The 20,823-nt window shown below is 41.7% G+C and overlaps 1 protein-coding gene across 2 annotated transcripts in view; it reads right to left on the bottom strand.

Annotated features, from left to right (window-relative positions):
* Positions 1 to 6,248: 6,248 nt before the first annotated feature.
* LOC130906790 (oocyte zinc finger protein XlCOF6.1-like) overlaps positions 6,249 to 20,823 on the bottom strand; it is a 37,064-nt gene continuing 22,489 nt past the window's right edge. For both annotated transcript variants that reach the window (XM_057821418.1, XM_057821419.1), the window contains exon 3: positions 6,249 to 11,232. In XM_057821418.1, coding sequence (XP_057677401.1) covers positions 10,172 to 11,232 — 1,061 coding nt within the window. In that variant the 3' untranslated portion in view covers positions 6,249 to 10,171. The remainder of the gene's footprint in view (positions 11,233 to 20,823) is intronic.

Genomic DNA, 20,823 nt, shown 5'->3' with positions numbered 1-20,823 from the left:
AAACGACATGAAATACATTAGACTTGACAGTGGATGTTAGCAATAACAAAAGATTTTGAATTGAAAATTTCGTAACTCACCTTTCCAAGCACAAGATAGATTCCTGCCGAATTTTCGTGGACGAGGACCTGTTTCACCCAACCAGCAACGAAGTATTTATAAGCCTCCAAGCTCTTGAAGTTTTTCAAATTTTCGTGAGAATAGGCTGATTTTGTGTGGACAAGATAATTGTAAATATCAGCGTAGCAGATATCAGGCAGACAGGGCGAAGACAGTGGGTCGAAAAACATCGATTTGGGCATCAAATATGGATCTGGCGACTGTATAGAACGAAGCTTTTCCACATAACGCCTTTTATGCAACACATCCAGTGAGTTTACGGCATCAGAAAGCACCGGGTCTTCCATGAAATGCATTTTAAATTCCTCGATCAATTGAAACCAATGCTAATACAGAGACAAAATGACGGACAAGTGGGCGGAACCATACAGCGAGCACGTGGTTTTGTGACGTCGGTGGGTAGGGTCTATACCAGACATGTCCAAAGTGCGGCCCGGGGGGCAAATGCGGCCTGTGGTAAAATTTCATCCGGCCCCCAGCCTCTGTCATAAGATCAATAACGTTTGGCCTGCACACAGACTTAATAAATTGGTCAGCAGTACTGCTACCAGCATATGAAGTAGCTTACACAAATTCTGCTCCTCATTTACCCACTAAAAGGCAGCAGCCCTCGAAGCAACATTACCCCGTGTGACTCTTGACTTCCAATTTTCTAAAATGGCAACAAACAACAACAAAAAAAAGTTGACTGCGATGGCCGACGCTTCAAGGATAGGTAGAAATTGCACTATTTCTTCACTAAAATACGCAACAACTGTGTCTGCCTCATTTGTAAGGCACCAGTCGCTGTTTTTAAAGAGTTAAACGTGAGGCGATATTTCTAAACAAGACACGCTGACATTTACGACAAGATTACACGGAAGATACGCAACGAGAAATTGAAGAAACTTGAAGCTAGATCCCGAGAGTCGAAAGAGAACGCCACAAAGGCTAGTTGCGAGATTGTTGAAACGATTAATTAAAAAAAAATAATAAAGCAAATGTGACACACAGAATGGCTTGCTAAAATTTGCTTAAATATATTGTTCAACGTAAAGTACGTCAGCCAAGGTTGGCCCCCCACATTTTTACCACACCTAATCTGGCCCCCTTTGCAAAAAGTTTGGACACCCTTGTCCTATACGAAGAAAAGAGACCCACCAATTTTATCATTGCCCTCTTCCAAGCTCAACTGCGGACTGACACCTACAACACTGTTGATTTTTTTTTTTAAAGATTTAAAACTTAAAAGAAATTAAGGGTGCCATTCATCATGATCTCTCCAAGAGATATCAGTGGTTGTGGTTTGTTTCCTCTATATGTGCAGGTACACAATTTGCAGTAGATTTAAATTTTACAGCAATGTTGCACAGAAAAGGTGTCACTGTTTAATAAATGACTTAAACAGTATTTTTTCTATTTTGAAATATCTTTTTTTCCCCGTTTCAACAGTTTTATCGTAGAATATCACGTATCAAATTTCTGACCAATATATCGATAATCGCTGTATCGTGATATCGTGAGATAATCTTTATTGTAAGCCTTGTACCGCAAATCGTATTGTATCGTGAGCAGAGGTTGCGCTAGACTTTTTCGTTGTCTGTCATTTTGACTGACATAAAAATCCGGTCATAATCTATTTTTACCCGTCACTTAAATTTTTAAAATGACTATATCTTGATGCAGTCACTATATGTATATACACAATAATACAATAATACTTTATAATATAAACTAACATTAGTGCAGTCATGGATTACAGTAAGCAGGCCAGTACTGTGTTTCCATATATATTTTTATTATATTATGTATATACAGGATATACAGGACTGTCTCAGGAAATTAGAATATTGTGATAAAGTTCTTTACTCTCTGTAATGCAATTAAAAAAACAAAAATGTCATACATTCTGGATTCATTACACATCAACTGAACTATTTCAAGCCTTTTATTATTTGAATATTGCTGATTTTGGCTTACAGCTTAAGAAACCTCAAAAATCCTATATCAAAAAATTAGAATACTTCCTCAGACCAAGTAAAAAAATAATTTTATAACAGCAAAACTAAATCAAACATTTGAAAATGTCCATTGATGCACTCAGTACTTGGTTGGGAATCCTTTTGCACGGATTACTGCATCAATCCGGCGTGGCATGGAGGCAATCAGCCTGTGGCATTGCTGAGGTGTTATTGATGCCCAGGATGCTTCGATAGCGGCCTTCAGCTCATTTGCATTTGTAGGTCTGGTGTCTTTTATCTTCTTCTTAACTATACCCCACAAATTCTCGATGGGGTTCAGGTCAGGGGAATTAGCAGGCCAATCAAGGACAGTGATGCCATGGTCAGTGCACCAGTTACTGGTGGTTTTGGCACTGTGGGCAGGTGCCAGATCATGCTGGAAAATGAAATCCTCATCTCCATAGAGCTTTTCAGCAGATGGAAGCATGTAGTGCTCTAAAATCTCTTGGTACACAGTTGCATTTACTCTGGACTTGATGAAACACAGTGGACCAACACCAGCAGCTGATATGGCTCCCCAAACCATTGCTGACTGTGGGAACTTCACACTGGATTTCAAGCAACTTGGATTTTGCTCCTCTCCAGCCTTTCTCCAGACTCTGGCGCCTTGACTTCCAAATGAAATGCAAAACTTGCTTTCGTCTGAAAAGAGGACTTTGGACCACTCTGCAACTGTCCAGTGCTTCTTCTCCATAGCCCAAGTCAGACGCTTCTTCCGTTGTCTTGAGTTCAGAAGTGGCTTGACCATGGGAATACGGCTATTGTAGCCCATTTCCCGGACACGTCTGTGAACTGTGGCTTTTGATACCTGGACTCCAGCTTCAGCCCACTGTCTTTGAAGCTCCCCCAAATTCTGGAAGCGGCTCTTCTTCACAATTTTGTTAAGGCTGCGGTCATCTCTCTTGGTTGTGCAGCGTTTCCGGCCACATTTTTCCCTTCCAACAGACTTTTTGTGGATATGCTTTGAAACTGCACTCTGTGAACAGCCTGCTCTTTGAGAAATTTCTTTTTGTGTCTTACCCTCCTGATGGAGGGTATCAATGATGGTCCTCTGGACAGCAGTCAGATCAGCAGTCTTCCCCATACTTGTGATTTAGTTTACTGAACCAAGCTGAGTGTTTTTAAGGCTCAGGAAACCCTCGCAGGTGTTTCGAGTTAATTAGATGATTCAGGTGATTAGTTGAATAGCCTACTTGTATACTTTTTCATGATATTCTAATATTTTGAGATAGGATTTTTGAGTTTTCTTAAGCTGTAAGCCAAATTCAGCAATATTAAAATAATAAAAGGCTTGAAATAGTTCAGTTGATGTGTAATGAATCCAGAATGTATGACATTTTTGTTTTTTTAATTGCATTACAGAAAGTAAAGAACTTTATCACAATATTCTAATTATCTGAGACAGTCCTGTATATACCCCCCCCCCCCCAAGTGGGACCTTCCATGATCCTAATACATTTAATAATAATAAAATATTATATAATTCCATTATATATATATATATATATATATATATATGTATATATATATATATATGTATATATATATATATATGTATTAGGGCTGTGAAACAATTAAAATTTTTAATCAATTTTACTACAGCTTAAAAATTAATCGTAATTAATCGCAATTAATCGCAATTCAAACCATCTATAAAATATACCATATTTTTCTGTAAATTATATATATATATTCTGTAAAATAAATTGTTGGAATGGAAAGATAAGACACAAGATGGACATACACATTCAACACACGGTACATAAGGACTGTAGTGGGCATTTCACTCTACTGTCATTTAAATCGGTCTATGCTGTCGTCACTCCCAAGCGTCTACTTTTTCCAAAGCTAGACAGCTAGTGAACGACGCCTTAATAATCAGACTTTTTCCTTTTTCATCTGATTTATTAATAAAATGGCCTCAAACCATTGTCCTCTTTAGACTGTCGTAAAACTACAAAAAAGTACACAAGCATTGCATTAGCAACAACGTTAGCTTAGCACGCTATACAGGTTCACTAAACATAAACAAAAAGCGTCTCATGCAAAAAATAGAACATTTCGCTTACTAACATAATATGTACATTCTTTACAACAACCATACTTATGGACAAATCTTGTCCAAGGATCATATAAGCACAACATTACAACTCAGCCCGAGACGTCGTGCAGCCATATTGAACTGGCAAGAAAACAAACCATGTCGCAAAGCGACCACAAGAGTTCGCTGTTAGGCAGCACTAAAAGCCTTGCTGTAAAACTTACCAAAAGGCAGAATACTGTCTGAGTGGGACATGTGCGTTAATTGCGTCAAATATTTTAAAGTGATTAATTAAAAAAATTAATTACCGCGCGTTAACGTGATAATTTTGACAGCCCTAATATATATATATATATATATATATTTTAATTTATTATTATTATTAAATAAAAATACACGTTGATACGACGCACATAAAGGCAACTTCCAATATTTTTTAAAATCGTTAAAGTTGTATGGACTTACAATCCGCTAGCTTGTTGTTTCCCGTTGTCTTCCGAAATACACCTGGGTGACGGCATGTCAAGTGTTCGTTCATAGCCTACGTGCTATCGTGTTATGCGAGCTCAGCTTAGCAAAAAGAGTACACACTGTGGTGGCATCCTCCATATTTTCCTTGAAATAATTTCAGGCTCTGGCTAGTCTGGTCCGCTTTTTTGGCTTTATGCCGCTTTCACCGTGTTACCAATTCTGCCCTTCTTGGTAATTGGTGGCGTTTTCAACTGCTCACCGCAGTGAGGAGTGAACCGGCGATTCACTTGATTCGTTGTCATCCTTCACTGCATCAGTCCCTCTTTTTTCACCTCTTTTATCAACACCATCGTCGTTTTGGGGCTTTTTGAAGAAACTTTGGACACTCAGTTGCCTTGACATTTTTCCGAGTAAGGCCAACAACGTCATGCATCAACAGAGACAATAGCTAATTAATATGCTCACTCGCCACCCTGTGGTCTGGGGTGTGAATTGCAACCCGTCAAATATTCGGTTAACGCGACCCCTGATCGTGAGATACCCTGAGGTTCCCACTCCTAGTGTTAACCTTGTAGAGCTTCAGGCATTCCAGGATCCATGCATGCGGCATTGAGTCATTGGCTTTCTGGTAATCAATCAGTGTACAAGTTTGTCTGTCTGGTTCAGGCATGAAAATGGGTCAGGGGTTAAAAAGGTGAGAAAGGTGTGGAGTAAATATGTTCCGGCGTTCTGCCAAAATGTCCGCCGTCGGCAAAACGTCCTACATGTGGCGAATTTGACCATTTTAATTTTTCACATAAGGCTTAATATTCGAGTTAACGGGGGTTTGATTAGTTGAAGGAGTTGATTTCAACCACCATTGACTCGCGCTAGCTTAGCCACTCCGGAGCCCTGAAACTAACAAATAACTGTCAAACTGCACAGAATTTGTTCAAATCATTTCCAACGACTAATTAAACCCCGGCTAACTCAAAGATTAAGCCTAATGTAAAAAATTCTGAACTTCCCCTTTAAAATAAAGACCATTGAATATGGCCATTAAAATGTTGTCTATAAAAGTTTTAGAGCAATAAAACAAACAACAAAAATGAATAAAATGAACAGGAATCCTTCAAAGTATTTCATAATGGGTCCAAATTATTTTTCGAACAGATCATGTGACTATAGAACCTTAGAGACAGCCGTTTGCATTGCTTAGCCAAAACTACAGCTGAGGAGGCAAGATGGATATTTAGAATTTCTTTAAACCTAAGCTTTCAAAACCCTCAACAACAACTGAGCTTGAACCGAGGATTGAGCACGAGCAGTAGGCCTGAACGATATTGGAAAAAACTATTGCTGCGATTTTTTGGGGGGTTGCAATATATTGCGATATTATATTGCGATATTAAAAAAAAAAAAAAAAAAAAAAAATATATATATATATATATATTTTTTTTTTGCATTGGAAAAAGATACATATTATACATATTGTCAAGTTCAAAATTAGATCCTTAGGTAGACATTGTAAAATTGCCCAAAAATAAGGAGAGAAGACACTCAGTTTTCTTGGCCAAGGAGGTCAAACATGTGGCTTTTTAGCCACCAAGATTGATCTAAAAAAAAAAAAACCCTCCTTGGTATTTTATTTAGGGGTTTTCCCTGAACAAAATGGGCGTTGCACTGAGGGAGGGGAAAGCAAGCTAGCGACACCCATGTGGTTTTTTATTGGCTATGTGTGTGCATGTAGGTGGAATTTAAGTGATACACGTGTGTGGAGCAAGAGCTTATGTAAACAATCAAAACAATCATATAAACAGTCAAAATAATATATAAGCAGTCAAAATAATGCAGACACTTTTAGTTATGCAACGTTAAACAATCAGCAGAATAGTCCAAACACTTCCAGTTGTGCACCGCTGTGGCCCTGGAAGATGTCCTCGGATGGAAAATCGTCCTCGAAGGGCTAGGCGAAAGTCCAAACCCCAAGTGCTGGGGTTGTCTGGAAGGTCCAGTTACGCAACGGCGCGGCCATGAAGCCACTCCGACCCTCTTTCTATACTTTGTAACACTTAAGCATTATACTACAATCTGGTATAGCAAGCAATAATCATTTACTGGTTATCAATATGTATTATTTATGGTATATATGAGCATAAGCATATCTAGAAGTAAGAAGAATATGGCAGTATGTATTATTTATGGTATATATGAGCAAAAGCAAATATTCAATCAACCAATCAAGCAAACATTTAATAAATCAAACCCCGATAATTATCTCAACACATATATTAGACATGTTTTTTTCAAAATGTTCCCCCTAAAATATGCTTTAAAAATGTATATGGCCAACTTTAAAAAATGATTCACTTGCATATTTTAAATTTTTAAACAAATTACGTCACAATGAAAAATATGGCGTCTGTAAAAAAGTCACGGATATCTACCTCATAACTTTCGCTAAATTGTATTTTTTTGTTACTGTCGCATTTTCCCTGCTATGTTAGATGATAAATACCTTATCCGAAAAAAAAAAGAAAAGTTGGGGGGGAAAAAAACGTTTAAAAGGGTAAATATATGAAAAAGAAAATCTCGACCACTCCTTGATGTCTGCGATTTCTGCATTGCGACCCCTGTTATAGTACCATGTTTCACCCATAAAATAAAATGAAATAATCCAGCTGCGGCCAGTCACAGCTGTGTCTTGACACTCAGTGATACATGCGACATGGAGTTTTTGGATCGAAACAAGATAAGTACGCGATAATATCTTGTTAAAGTCATGGTGTCTGTAATTCTGCTCTCGCATGCTCTCACCTCCAGCTAGGGTTTTGCTGTTTAAAAAACATTTTTTTTTTTTTTTTTAAATGTCCTCCTGTTAAAAATTTTTCTTCCCCCAGAAAGTTGAGATTTTAAGCTTTCCAATCATGTACCACGTGCAGATCATCGAATGATTTTTAAACAAGAATAATGTACTGTAGTAGAAAAATGCTTTGCTTTATTTAATGCTTCTGTTTATCTACCTTGGCTGCAGAATCACTTCTAGTGTTTATTTCCAGGACACAACACAACAGGTGTACCAAGCATACCCATTCGTCAGAACACCGGCTGTCCCCAACGTTTCCACGCACACACATTCATTCCAGCGCACGCTTCCTTCATGCAACACGTGCTTAACAAGTTAAACGACGACTGAAAGATGCGGTGTGATTGAAGTTCGCCTCTGTGGCAAGATCAAACACAACCATCGTTAACTTTAATAAGCAAGTGCGCAGAGGAACAGAGACCTAGGAGAGGAAGGGAGGGGGAGAGGGAGGTTGTGTGAGTGTCACTAAAGCGATCAGCTCAGGACAGAGAAAGCATGGAGCAACATACATTTGTGGATTAAAAAAAATAAAACTATCGCACGTCCTTGCGATGGGACTATTGCACTTGTGCACATCGCGATGGCGATGTTTAAACGATATATCGTTCAGGCCTAACGAGCAGTATCAAAAAGTCCTGGCTGTCGTGTTACCTGTTGTGCTGTAATTCCAAGTGGTGCTTGAATTGGATGCTTATAGCGGTCGACAGTCTTTTTGAGCCAGCGCAAAGTTCGCAGCGCACGGAGATATTTTTGTTATCTTTACTGGACAAAAATGTGAAGTAATGGCTGTGTTTCCAGTGTGCAAATGCAGCCGTTTGTAGTATATCTCCTGCCTATTTCATTGCATCCTGGCGAGGTAGCAAGGCTATGTTGTTTTGGCCGCAAACTCCCAGCGCTCACGCATCATGGTAATACACGTGACCCTTTTTGTTCCGTCCCCGATTAAAAAATGTGACATGTGATGTCACTCCCATGACTACAGTATTCTTCATTCTACTCACATTATGTAGTAATAGTAACGCACAGGCATCAAGAAAAGTAATTTTACTCAGATTACTGATTTAGAAAAATGAACGCGTTAGATTGTTCTTTACTGAAAGAAAGTAATTAGATTAGTTACGCATTACGATACCGCGTTATTGACAACACTGCTTTTATATTACCGTTAAATACACAAGCTTGACGCTACCTTAATGGGAGCTATTTTTTCACCGGACGCTCCGGCAGTGTTCAACCCAAGCTGCAACGAACGGCAGTAACTTTGTCATACCACAAAATATGAAAACGAAAACCATTACTCACTAAATTCAATATGCTGGCAAATGCATTCATCTAAAAACAATTGGGAGTGATACTTTACCTCCTCCAGCGAATGTGAATTTGTGCTTAGTACAAGATCATCTGTCGCAATTAGCGATCTTTGACGCTCTTTTTTTTTTTTCCTCCCCGCATACAAACTTGTTTCTCTCTCAGCGGCTGTGATTAACCTCAATGAAGTTGCTGTCCTAGCTAAGCCTTGCCTATCATTCGTCTTTGTAAGTTTTTACTAACTTTGTGTATTGAATTTGAAAGGAAAATGTGTGTTTTGTTTTTGACGAACTTTTTCATGAAGCTAAACTGTTGAAGCTACTCACATGTGGAAAAATACGAGTGTACAACGTTTTAAATTTATTCATTTGGTATATTTCAGTTACCACGATTTGAGAGATCAATAAATTGAAGAATTTACGCCTTGCGTTTGGAGTGCTTGTTTTTGGGTTTGCTGGAATAGCGTCACTGACACACGCAGCATTAAACAGGGGAAGGGGTAAGCGCTGCCGCGCCAAGCCAATTCTGGCTGCATTTTCGACACATGAAAAATAACGAATACGTACTACTGTATGACGGAAAATTTTAGTGGTTTTGTAACCGCGACGTTTTCATAGTATGGTAATCCGTGAAGGTAACTGGCACATGCCTACAAACGACCCCCCCCCCCTAAAATTTTTCTCCTCGGATCTACACGATTCACGTAGGTCATCCTTTTTGACTTCAAAACGGCGAATTTCGCCGAAAGGTGAGAGATTTTCATGCCTGCTGGTTTTACAGTCTCATGTGACAGTTCTGTCCCACTTCAGTTTCTCTCCTCTAACAGAGGGACACGATGGGAAAAGTGGCCCCGAAAGTGCGGATTTGGTGAACAATCCTTTTAATGCAGATTCTTAAAAATTAGCACTAACAGTTCATAAAAAAACAGGAAAACAAGATTGTGGAAAAAAAATCAAGAACAAACAATATGAGGAAAACTTTTTTGCCAGATCACCTTGGCCCAGGATCATGCTACTTAACTTAATCTTAGTTTATATTCATTTTAAATCAGGTGAGCTAGTTCTTTTGACAATAATTTGAATACAATTCACAAAAGGAACCACCAAAGCACACATATAGTACCAAAACTGCAAATCCTCAAGATGATTTAAGGAATGTCCACAGAATACTATCGTCTTACACGCACAAACTGATGAAGCCATCATGGATGACAGGCAAAACCGTCGTTGGCCACCGCTTCTCACGCGTCTCTTCAACTGATCCTTTTGATTGAATCGTTGGCCACAAACTGAATACTAAAAAAGGTTTTTCACTGGTGTGGGTTTTTATGTGTTGTATGAAGGTTTCCCTTAGAGAGAATCTAACCACAATTTGAGCAGGAAAAAGTTATTCTCCAGTGTGGGTTCTTCTGTGTCTTGTTAGGTTTCCCTTTAGAGAGAATCTTTGGCCACAAACTGAGCAATGAAAAGGTCCGTCTACAGTGTGGATCCGTGTGTGTTTTGTTAACCTACGTTTCTCAGTGAACCTTTGGCCACAAATTGAGCAGGAAAAAGGTTTTTCGCCAGTGTGGGTTCTTGTGTGTATTTTTAAGGACCTCTTCTGAGTGAATTCTTGACCACAAACTAAGCAGGAAAAAGGTTTTTTTCCAGTGTGGGTTCTTGAGTGTTTTGTTAAGTAGTCCTTTGCAGCGAATCTTTGGCCACAAATTGAGCAGGAAAAAGGTTTTTCTCCAGTGTGGGTTCTTGTGTGTATTTCCAAGGAGTTCTTGTGACTGAATCTTTGAGTACACACTGAGCAGGAAAAAGGTTTTTCTCCAGTGTGGGTTCTTGTGTGCATTTTCAAGTGTGGCTTTTGAACGAATCTTTGACCACAAACTGAGCAGGAAAAAGGTTTTTCTCCAGTGTGGGTTCTTGTGTGCAATTTTAAGTTGGTCTTGCAACTGAATCTTCGACCACAAACTGAGCAGGAAAAAGGTTTTTCTTCAATGTGGCTTCTCATATGCATACGACAAGTATACTTATTTAAAAAGGTTTCCCCACACTGAGAGCATTTACATTTGTCGTCACCATCGGCTTTCTTAAGACCATCATCACTGTCAGGCGAGTGTGACATGGCGTCTTCGCTATCTGATAGTGGGGCGGTGAAACTGTCCGCTTGCAATCCTTCTGTTAAGCTGCTGCTGTTGCCACTTGGAGGCCCCGCTCCTCTGCTGGTCTCACTCAGGCTCTCTTCACTCTTCAAAGGCTCACCAGTTGGCCTAGTTATATCGTCCTCCTCTTTAACGTATGGCAGCTTTACCTCCTCCTTTTTGATTGTAAGTTGCACTTCTCTCTTTTGCTGTTGAGGGTGCTCTTGCTCTTCCTGTTTCATATGCGGGTGCTCAACTTCCTCTTTAATGCCAGGACACTCTGACTCCTGCCGCTCAGGACCAAGATATGTTCTGAAACCTGCAAGACACAATAGAGACAAACTATGAAGAAGAAAAAAAAATCAATAACATGTTGGACTAACATAAAAAAATCATGGAAAGTATTTCCACCTGATTAAATGGCTCCTTTCCAATTTGAAGCACTTGTGTTAGACCCAAATGACCTTTCGCAAAAGCGCCGTAGTTACAGTTGCTAAGACGACAAGCTTCCTCACTTTAACGGCATCGCCATCGCAGGCAGACGTGTACGGCAGTGTTTTAAACTATTTATTTTGGAGCAATTCCAGTGCATCATTCTCCAGATTGAGGCAAAAGGGATCCACCGATATTTATTAATTATTTATTCCACGAACAGCACAGAACTTTCTCTAGCTGTAGCAGTTATCGGAGTCTGACGAGTAAGCATGTGCCGGGATGAAATTTTGACCGTATGATAACCTTAAGTAAAAATACCGCGGTTTTACGGTATTGTAATTATAGCTCTAAAATGTGTTATTTTGAGATGTATGGGTTTTTGTTTTTTCACAACATATTTGCAAATTGTTAATGTTAAAATAAAAAAAAAAAAACTAAAATATTTTAAACTAAGCTGAAATAAATACAACTTATAGACTAAACCCACAGCTCAAGTTGCTCAACATTAAAAGAACAAAAATATTTTCCATAAAAAAGTAACGACAAAAAAAACTTTCATAAAATTTATATATATATATATATATATATATATATACACATATATGTATATACACTCACCGGCCACTTTATTAGGTACACCATGATAGTAACGGGTCGGACCCCCTTTTGCCTTCAGAACTGCCTCAATTCTTTGTGGCATAGATTCAACAAGGTGCTGGAAGCATTCCTCAGAGAGTCTGGTCCATATGACATGATGGCATTACACAGTTGGTGCAGATTTGTCGGCTGCACATCCATGATGTGAATCTCCCGTTCCACCACATCCCAAAGATGCTCTATTGGATTGAGATCTGGTGACCGTGGAGGCCATTTGAGTACAGTGAACTCATTGTCATGTTCAAGAAACCAGTCTGAGATGATTCCAGCTTTATGACATGGCGCATTATCTTGCTGAAAGTAGCCATCAGAAGTTGGGTACATTGTGGTCGTAAAGGGATGGACATGGTCAGCAACAATACTCAGGTAGGCTGTGGCGTTCCAATGATGCTCAATTGGTACCAAGGGGCCCAAAGAGTGCCAAGAAAATATTCCCCACACCATTACACCACCACCACCAGCCTGAACCGTTAATACAAGGCAGGATGGATCCATGCTTTCATGTTGTTGACGCCAAATTCTGACCCTACCATCCGAATGTCGCAGCATAAATCGAGACTCATCAGACCAGGCAACGTTTTTCCAATCTTCTATTGTCCAATTTTGATGCGCTTGTGCAAATTGTAGACTCAGTTTCCTGTTCCTAGCTGTAAGGAGTGGCACCCGGCGTGGTCTTCTGCTGCTGTAGCCCATCTGCCTCAAAGTTCGACGTACTGTGTGTTCAGAGATGCTCTTCTGCCTACCTTCGTTGTAACGGGGTGTTAGTTGAGTCACGGTTGCCTTTCTATCAGCTCGAACCAGTCTGGCCATTCTCCTCTGACCTCTGGCATCAACAAGGCATTTCCGCCCACAGAACTGCCGCTCATTGGATATTTTTTCTTTTGTGGACCATTCTCTGTAAACCCTAGACATGGTTGTGCGTGAAAATCCTAGTAGATCAGCAGTTTCTGAAATACTCAGACCAGCCCTTCTGGCACCAACAACCATGCCATGTTCAAAGTCACTCAAATCACCAACTGTGTGATGCCATCATGTCAATATGGACCAAACTCTCTGATGAATGCTTCCAGCACCTTGTTGAATCTATGCCACGAAGAATTGAGGCAGTTCTGAAGGCAAAAGGGGGTCCAACCTGTTAATAGCATGGTGTACCTAATAAAGTGGCCGGTGAGTGTATATACATACATATATACATATATATAGTGTATCACAAAAGTAAATACACCCCTCACATTTCTGCAGATATTTAAGTATATCTTTTCATGGGACAACACTGACAAAATGACACTTTGACAAAATGAAAAGTAGTCTGTGTGCAACTTATATAATACAGTTAACTTGTTAACTGTTTTAACCACCACGTCATGCGCGTTGGTGGAAATGGACTGTGATTGGTTGACTCAGACTGTTATTTCCGGTTTAGCGCAAAATCACCGCCATTGTCAAACATGATTTTGCTACACGCAAAAATGGACTGAGCCAATGAGAGTATCAAAGAAGAACAGTAGGAGAACTTGTACAATTGGTGGTTGACTAAATACTTATTTGCCCCACTGTATGTTTGCTGTGAGTCTGTGACTTACTTACATACAAGTATAACACCGTTACCGTTACGTGTCACACTTCAAGTATATAAAGAATAAAGCACAGGTTTGGTGTCAAAAGAGTTGTTTGATGTTTAATTTTCAACTAGACAGTTCACACACTTGATACATCATCACTGATCGAGTGCCTCTGTGCTTTTATGATAACTTGTTTATCATCATGGCTTACAACGCAGTTTGGGAAGTTCCATAGCTGCCAGAAATCTGCTATGGCTTCCCACTGGCTTGTTGTAAGGCAAAAAAAAAAATCGGGCTGGAAGGCTGTCCACAACTCATAGCAGACCTCAGACAAAACACTGGACAAAGTGCTCGACACCAGCTTGAAGCTAGCTGCCGCAGCTTGCTGGCTTCCACCCGAGGCTAGAGTTCATAATGTGACGGCATCAAGCCTTCAACAGTCTGACAGACTGCCTCCGAAACAGTCTTGTGCGTCGCCTGCGCCTCAACATTTGTTGTTCAATGTTGATGAGCTGAAGATCCACATTCCAGCGTTTTATCTCCGTTAGCATTTTAGCATAGCAGTGTAACCGGAAGAAAACTAGAAGTCGTCAAGACTCCCCCAAAACCCAACAAACACATTGCCACACCCCTCTAGTGGCACGACTCGAATGCTCATTGACGCAGTAGTCGCTTCGCCGTCACTGCAACGCAGTAGCATAACTCAGGCTTACGACTAAATTTAAAAGGGCTGCCAAAAACAACACTGGTGTGTAGAGATGTCCCGATTGATCCGATCACATCATTTTCAAAGTATCGGAATCGGCAAAAAAATATCAGCCATGCCTTTTATTAATATATATATATATTTTTTAAATTAAATCCTTTTTTTTTTTTTTTTTTTTTATAAAAACCTGTCCTGTTCAGCTGTTTGACACAGAGAATGGAAGTCTAAGTGACAGGGTTGTCTGCACAGTTTTAATGTTTCACATTGAGAGTTGATATACTCCCATTGTGATCATTCAAAATACCTTTTTATTATGACAAAGCAGCGAACAGGAAGGGATTATGGGGGGACAGAAGAAAAGCAACACAAGAGAAGAAAGAAACACATACACAAACAACAAGAAATACATAGAGCATCTAGACTAAGTATTAATATGCTGGTGCTATCGTCAGCGAGATGTATTTCCGGTTTAAACCATGTGGGGGCCTATTGGCCAGTGAAAGAGGGGGACAGGGGTGGGGGTGTCTATAAGCTAAGTGATTGAAAGAGGTAGAGTGTACACAAATCAGTTCTGTGATCTAGAACCCAGTAATCATGTAAATCTCTTATGAATGTAAGCCCGTTGGCGACCAACACTGCGCCGCCCCATCGCCAATCCCGGCACCAGGACCCCCAACCCGAGCATGCCCTACCACATCCAGCAGCACGCGAGCCCCACCGGACGCGCAACAGCCACGCAGACGGGCGGAGAAGCCGCGCGGGAGCCAACCCAGGGGCACGGCCCCCACCCAGCCAGCCCGGGGAGGGAGGGAGAGAGGGCAGGCGGGGGCCCGGGGGGTCAAGCGCAGCCCATCCCTCCTCCCGCAGCCCAGCAGCGGAGCCATCGCCCCCCCCCCCCCCCCCCCCCCGGGGGATCCAGGGTGGTCCCCTGGGCCACCCGCGCACCCATCAACCGGCCTTCAGGGATGGCAGGAGGGGACGCATCACCAACCCCACGTCTATCCCCACCCCTGGCCGCCCATCTGGGCCACGAGCCACAGCCGCAGCCCCCCAACCGGCACGGCACGCCACGGGAACCCCAGCGGCCCACTAAGGCCAAGGTAGGGCAGGGCCCCCCGCCGGTGCAGGAAACACCCCGCTGATACACCGGCGCCCAGCCCGCGACCCGCGACGGAGCGCTGGGCAGATGTCCAGTCAGAGAAGAGGGGAAGGCGGAGGCAGGAGAACGCCAAGGAACTGCCACGGGGCGATGCAAGATCGGAGCCCCGACCCCCCACTCCACTCCCGCGGCTGGCAGCCGAGGCAGAGGGGAGGCCACACCCCAGGAGCCAGGCCATGAGGAAAAAGCGTGGGACCCACCTACCACCCTATTACTGTGGCTGCCAGGTTCCCGGCTGGCAGCCATCACCCAGCACCGTGATGGGATTGTGAGGGGAGGGTAGTGCAATGTATGCATTAAAATAGGAGAGCTTGGCTTGGGGCAGTGGGACCGCAGCATGGATTTCTGCCCAGCCGCCCATCCCACCGCCCTTTGCCGGAGCTCTCCTGTGGAGTATGATGTGTGTGGTGCATTTAAAAAAGGAACATTTAAGAAAATGTGCGGTTTTTTTCTGCCAACTGAAAATTCGTTACAAAAGACAGTTAAGACATCGGGAATGCTCCCTCTGGAAGAAAACGCAATATGACCAACATTGTGACAGCCAATGCCGACCAAAAATGACGTAATATCCGAAACAGATCACCAATAGACTCATTTGAAGTATAAGAATGGTGGTCTGTTTTGGTGTTCAGAATCCACAATACTTCTGCCTGCAGGGTTTTCGTTCCACCGACAAACGGACGCATTCCCGATGCAGAGGTGGATGGATTCTCCGTTTTGCCAGTTGTGGTGGTTTGGCACGCACGAGTTGCATTTCGATTTGTAGTGCAGTGCATCGTAAAAATTCTATGCGTCATCTTCATTATGGATTTAAAAAAAAAAAAAAAAGAAAAAAGAAAGAAACTTCGTCACGGACGTAATTTATGTTGCACTGAGATGTTCTTGAAAATTAAGACTACGGTGAAAAAATTCCAGCCTTACAACAGCTAATTTAATACTTTTAATACCTTTAATAATGGAAAACTAAATTCAATGCTTTTTAAATACTTTTAATAACCTGCGGGTACCCTGATACACCCCCCGGCCTCCACCCCACCCCCACCCCACCCCGCCCCGGACCGGCACCCACGCGGCACCCCCACCCGCCCACGACACAAGCATGCACCCGACGGGATCCCCGCACAGCCAGACAAGCCCCGGCCGAAAATCCCGGAGGCCAAGGCTGGCAACGGGACGGCCCAGGGCAGGACGCCAACAAACTCCACCTGTAAAGCTGACAGAAGAAGAGGTTTATCAAGCACTATTAGATGCGTGCCAAGGACCAGTGAAGTGTATTATTTAAGCATACTTCCTTAATTGTTCCAAGTCTGATAAGTAATATACAGGGTGTTCCAAAAGAGTTGCATACGTTCCCCAGCAGCTGGAAACCAAATTGTCTGTGGGTTTCTTTGTACATTAAACCCATTGACCGACTAAACTGTGAAGGAAGAAAAATTATTTATTACATGCTGCTGGGAGTGTATAAAACAGTTCGGATTAAAAATGTCCAGTTTCCAGCTGCAAAAGGATGCATACAACTTCCCTGGACACCCCGTATACATCAATGTATGTATACATTTTTATTATTTTTGTGACATTCCTTCGCAGGCAAGAGAGAATCCTTATTCTATGTTCATCATTCTTGCGATCGTTCCCCACTGTTGTTCGTATTTGTCTGTTTGGCAGATATTTTCTCTAATGTTATATATTCAATGATTAGATTTAGCCATTGGTTAATGTTAATGTTTTGTTAGTTTTTCCAATTCAACAATATTGTTTTTTTGGCTATCGTTAAACTTGCTAGTAGTGGACAGGTTTGATGGTTAGAGATATTCACTGTATTCAGATCGCCAAGCAGACAAAGAGTTGGAGACAATGGAATCCTGCAGTTCAATAGACCCTACCCACGTGACGTCACAACTCCGCTCTCCTGACTGGTGCTGCCCACTTGTCCGTCAACACATCGTGTTGACCTGTTACAGCTACGTACATTCCTCCTATTTACGGCGTGTTTTTCTGCTCGTTAACATTAATAATCAAAATGGTGAAGGCGTGTGTGGCGGTCGGTTGCAATAACAGAGAAGATAGACGGAGAGACTTTAAGTTCTACCGGATTCCGAGAGACACGGAGAGGAGAGAGCGAGATGGGCTGCTGCAATTCGACGAGAAAACTGGGCTCCAAACGATTACCACAGATTATGTAGTAGTCATTTTATATCTGGTAAGATGCATTTCATATATATTTAGAGGGTTTTGGGCTGACAACCACAATTAAGATCATTGCTAGGCTAATCGCCGACAACATACACGTATGTATGTAGTGAGAGTGCTATCGCTAAACCATATAAACATTAAAAGCCCTAGCTCCATTGACAAATGACATGAAATACATTAGACTTGACAGTGGATGTTAGCAAGAACAAAAGATTTTGAATTGAAAATTTCGTAACTCACCTTCCGAGCACAAGATTCCTGCCGAATTTTCGTGTACGAGGACCTGTTTCACCCAACCAGCAACGTAGCATTTATAAGCCTCCAAGCTCTTAAAGTTTTTCAAACTTTCGTGGGAATAGGCTGATTTTGTGTGGACAAGATAGTTGTAAATATCAGGGTCAGGCAGAGACGGCGAAGGCAGCCGGTCAAAAATCATCGATTTAGGCATCAAATATGGATCTGGCGACTGTATAGAACGAAGCTTTTCCACATAACGCCTTTTATGCAACACATCCAGTGAGTTTACGGCATCAGAAAGCACCGGGTCTTCCATGAAATGCATTTTAAATTCCTCGATCAATTGAAACCAATGCTAATACAGACACAAAATGACGGACAAGTGGGCGGAACCATACAGCGAGCACGTGGTTTTGTGACGTCGGTGGGTAGGGTATATTGGAAAGAGAGTTTCTTCGTTACCTGTGATCAAAACTCTCGCACTGATTTACATTGCCAAAGAGCATGAAAGTATGTGTCTGAAGACTCTTTGTTGCAGCTTGTGCATTTATCTGATTGGGAGCACCCCATTTTGTACATTTTAGATTGAGTAATATGCCATCTGTGCAGTATTTTGAATTGTATAAACTGAAGGTTCTTATTCTTTGTCATTATAAATGTATTTTTACAGATGTTGGACCAATAGTTATTATCTAATGTTACCGAAAGTTCGTTATTCCATTTTTCGATTGGTAGGCAAGTAGAGTTGTTACATGAGAGGGCTTTATAGACTTTTGAAAGTATTTTTTTGTTGTTGAGGGTGGATATTTATTATTTTATTTACGAAAGGTGGTGGGTCTAACGTACCCATTAGTGATGGGAATTTGCTTCTGATGGCTGCCCTGATTTTATTGTTTTATTGATTAAATCGTTTTCTAATTGTATTTAACGTTACATACATAATATGTCACACTCATCCAGAGTCTTTAGTTTCTTGAGGTAGGGTTAGCAAATTTATCCCGATAACGGCGGTAATTAATTTTTTAAAAAATGTATCACGTTAAAATATTTAACACAATTAATGCATGCACTGCACGACCCACTCACGCATTGTCGCGCTCAATCTGTAATGGCGCCGTTTTACCTCCTGTATATAGAGAGATAAAAGGCAGCGTAAAATGAGTAGAGTGAATTTTGGCAGCCTTTGGAGCCTTTTTTTTAATTGGCTAAAGCCTTACAATCCCTCTCCCTGTGATTAGAAATATCATGGGAAGCAATGTGGGGAAACAAGGTAGCAATTGATCTTTTTCTTAACACCTTATGTTATTTCCCAACGCAGAGAAGATATATCATTTGGTAGCACTACGCACAGTCATGGTTCCACTTCCCATCATGCATTTGGGCATGGCTACAGTATCATTTACTGAAAGCTCAACAAATACACTAGATGGCGATATTTAGTCACAATATACAAAGTCACAAGTCTTTCCATCCGTGGATCCCTCTCACAGAAAGAATGTTAATAATGTAAATGCCATATTGAGGATTTATTATCATAATAAACAAATACAGTACTTATCAGGGGTCGCGTTAACCCAATATTTTCCGTCGTTGACCGGTCTATCTGTCATTTTGACAGATTGCAATTCACACCCCAGACCACAGGGTGGCGAGTGAGCATATTAATTAGCTATTGTCTCTCTTGATGCATGACGTCGTTGGCATTACTCGGAAAAATGTCAAGGCAACTGAGTGTCCGAAGTAAAGATACACAATAATATTGGTTACCGATAATTATCGGCCGATAATGGCAATTATGACGTCACACAGATAATACAGATAAAAAAAAAAAATCAACCGATAATGCAATCCGATAATTATATACTTGATTTAGCCTCCAAATGTGCGCAACCAAGCAGTTCTCTCCACTTCTCCACCGTCGCCTGGTCAACCCCTCCCCTCTCTGAAGCCCCTGTGGGAGGAGGAGTTGAGGAGTACGGCGTCATAGAGGAGGCGGTGTTACACATCAGTGTTGAGGCGCTCTCACTAGCGTGCGTTGCATTTCCTGTGTGTGAAATGAAATAAACGACGCTCTCGCCATCTACAAAACAGTTCCACGAGGCGTAAAGAAAGCGTCCTCATTGAACACCACTAGCACTAACCCAGCAGCCATTTAAAACTGCATCACAATGATTTTTGGAACGAATACGAGGCTGCTGCTAGCGCGAATGCTAAAGCTATTGTAAACACAAATAAACTATAAAGGAAGCTACGGGGCTTGTGACAATACAGAGACGCTGCGGTCCTCCCGAAGTCGGGCTGTTTGGGAATGCAGCCCAAAGCAGGTGGTAAACTCCCATCTATGGCTAAACACCTCATGAGACCGATAGTCGACAAGTAGCTGTCTTCCGACGGAGCCCGCCGGTCCGGTCACGCAGGCCGCCGCCTCGCCCTCGGCGGGCAGGGCAGAGCCAAGCACCGAATATGCCGCAGCGAGCCGGCCGGACGGGAGGATATCCGGTACGAACTTAGCTGCCGCCGCCACTCCAGTTAAAGACAGAGGCCTGGCGCGGGTGCTAATTTGGCAGCCGGGCGGACTGAAGGGCACAGGCGGGAGGAAATTCCCGAAATGACCCGATAGCCAAACACCCGGATGAAAAAATAATGCAGTTTATACGACCACGATTCTTCGTGAAAGACATGCCTATCACATCAGTTTTACCACGGACATTTACACAAGTGAATAGTGATGTCAAGAAAGCATGTTTATCATGACGGCACAGTGGTTAGTTGATAATTTTAACATGCACCAAACCACACAAAGAAGTCATCCAGTCAGTAATGCATTCAGTACGCTTTAAATTTATGACGTCTTAATCAGATCATTCTTCTTAAATCTAGTCAAATAATTTTCCCTAGCTTGTTTGAGTGTTGAAGACTAGTTAACAGATTAATGCGCCAGATTATTCCACTTACTTGAAC

The sequence above is a fragment of the Corythoichthys intestinalis genome, chromosome 18 (genome assembly GCF_030265065.1).
Source record: "Corythoichthys intestinalis isolate RoL2023-P3 chromosome 18, ASM3026506v1, whole genome shotgun sequence".
NCBI lineage: Eukaryota > Metazoa > Chordata > Actinopteri > Syngnathiformes > Syngnathidae > Corythoichthys > Corythoichthys intestinalis.
This window is presented reverse-complemented; position numbering and strand designations above follow the sequence as displayed.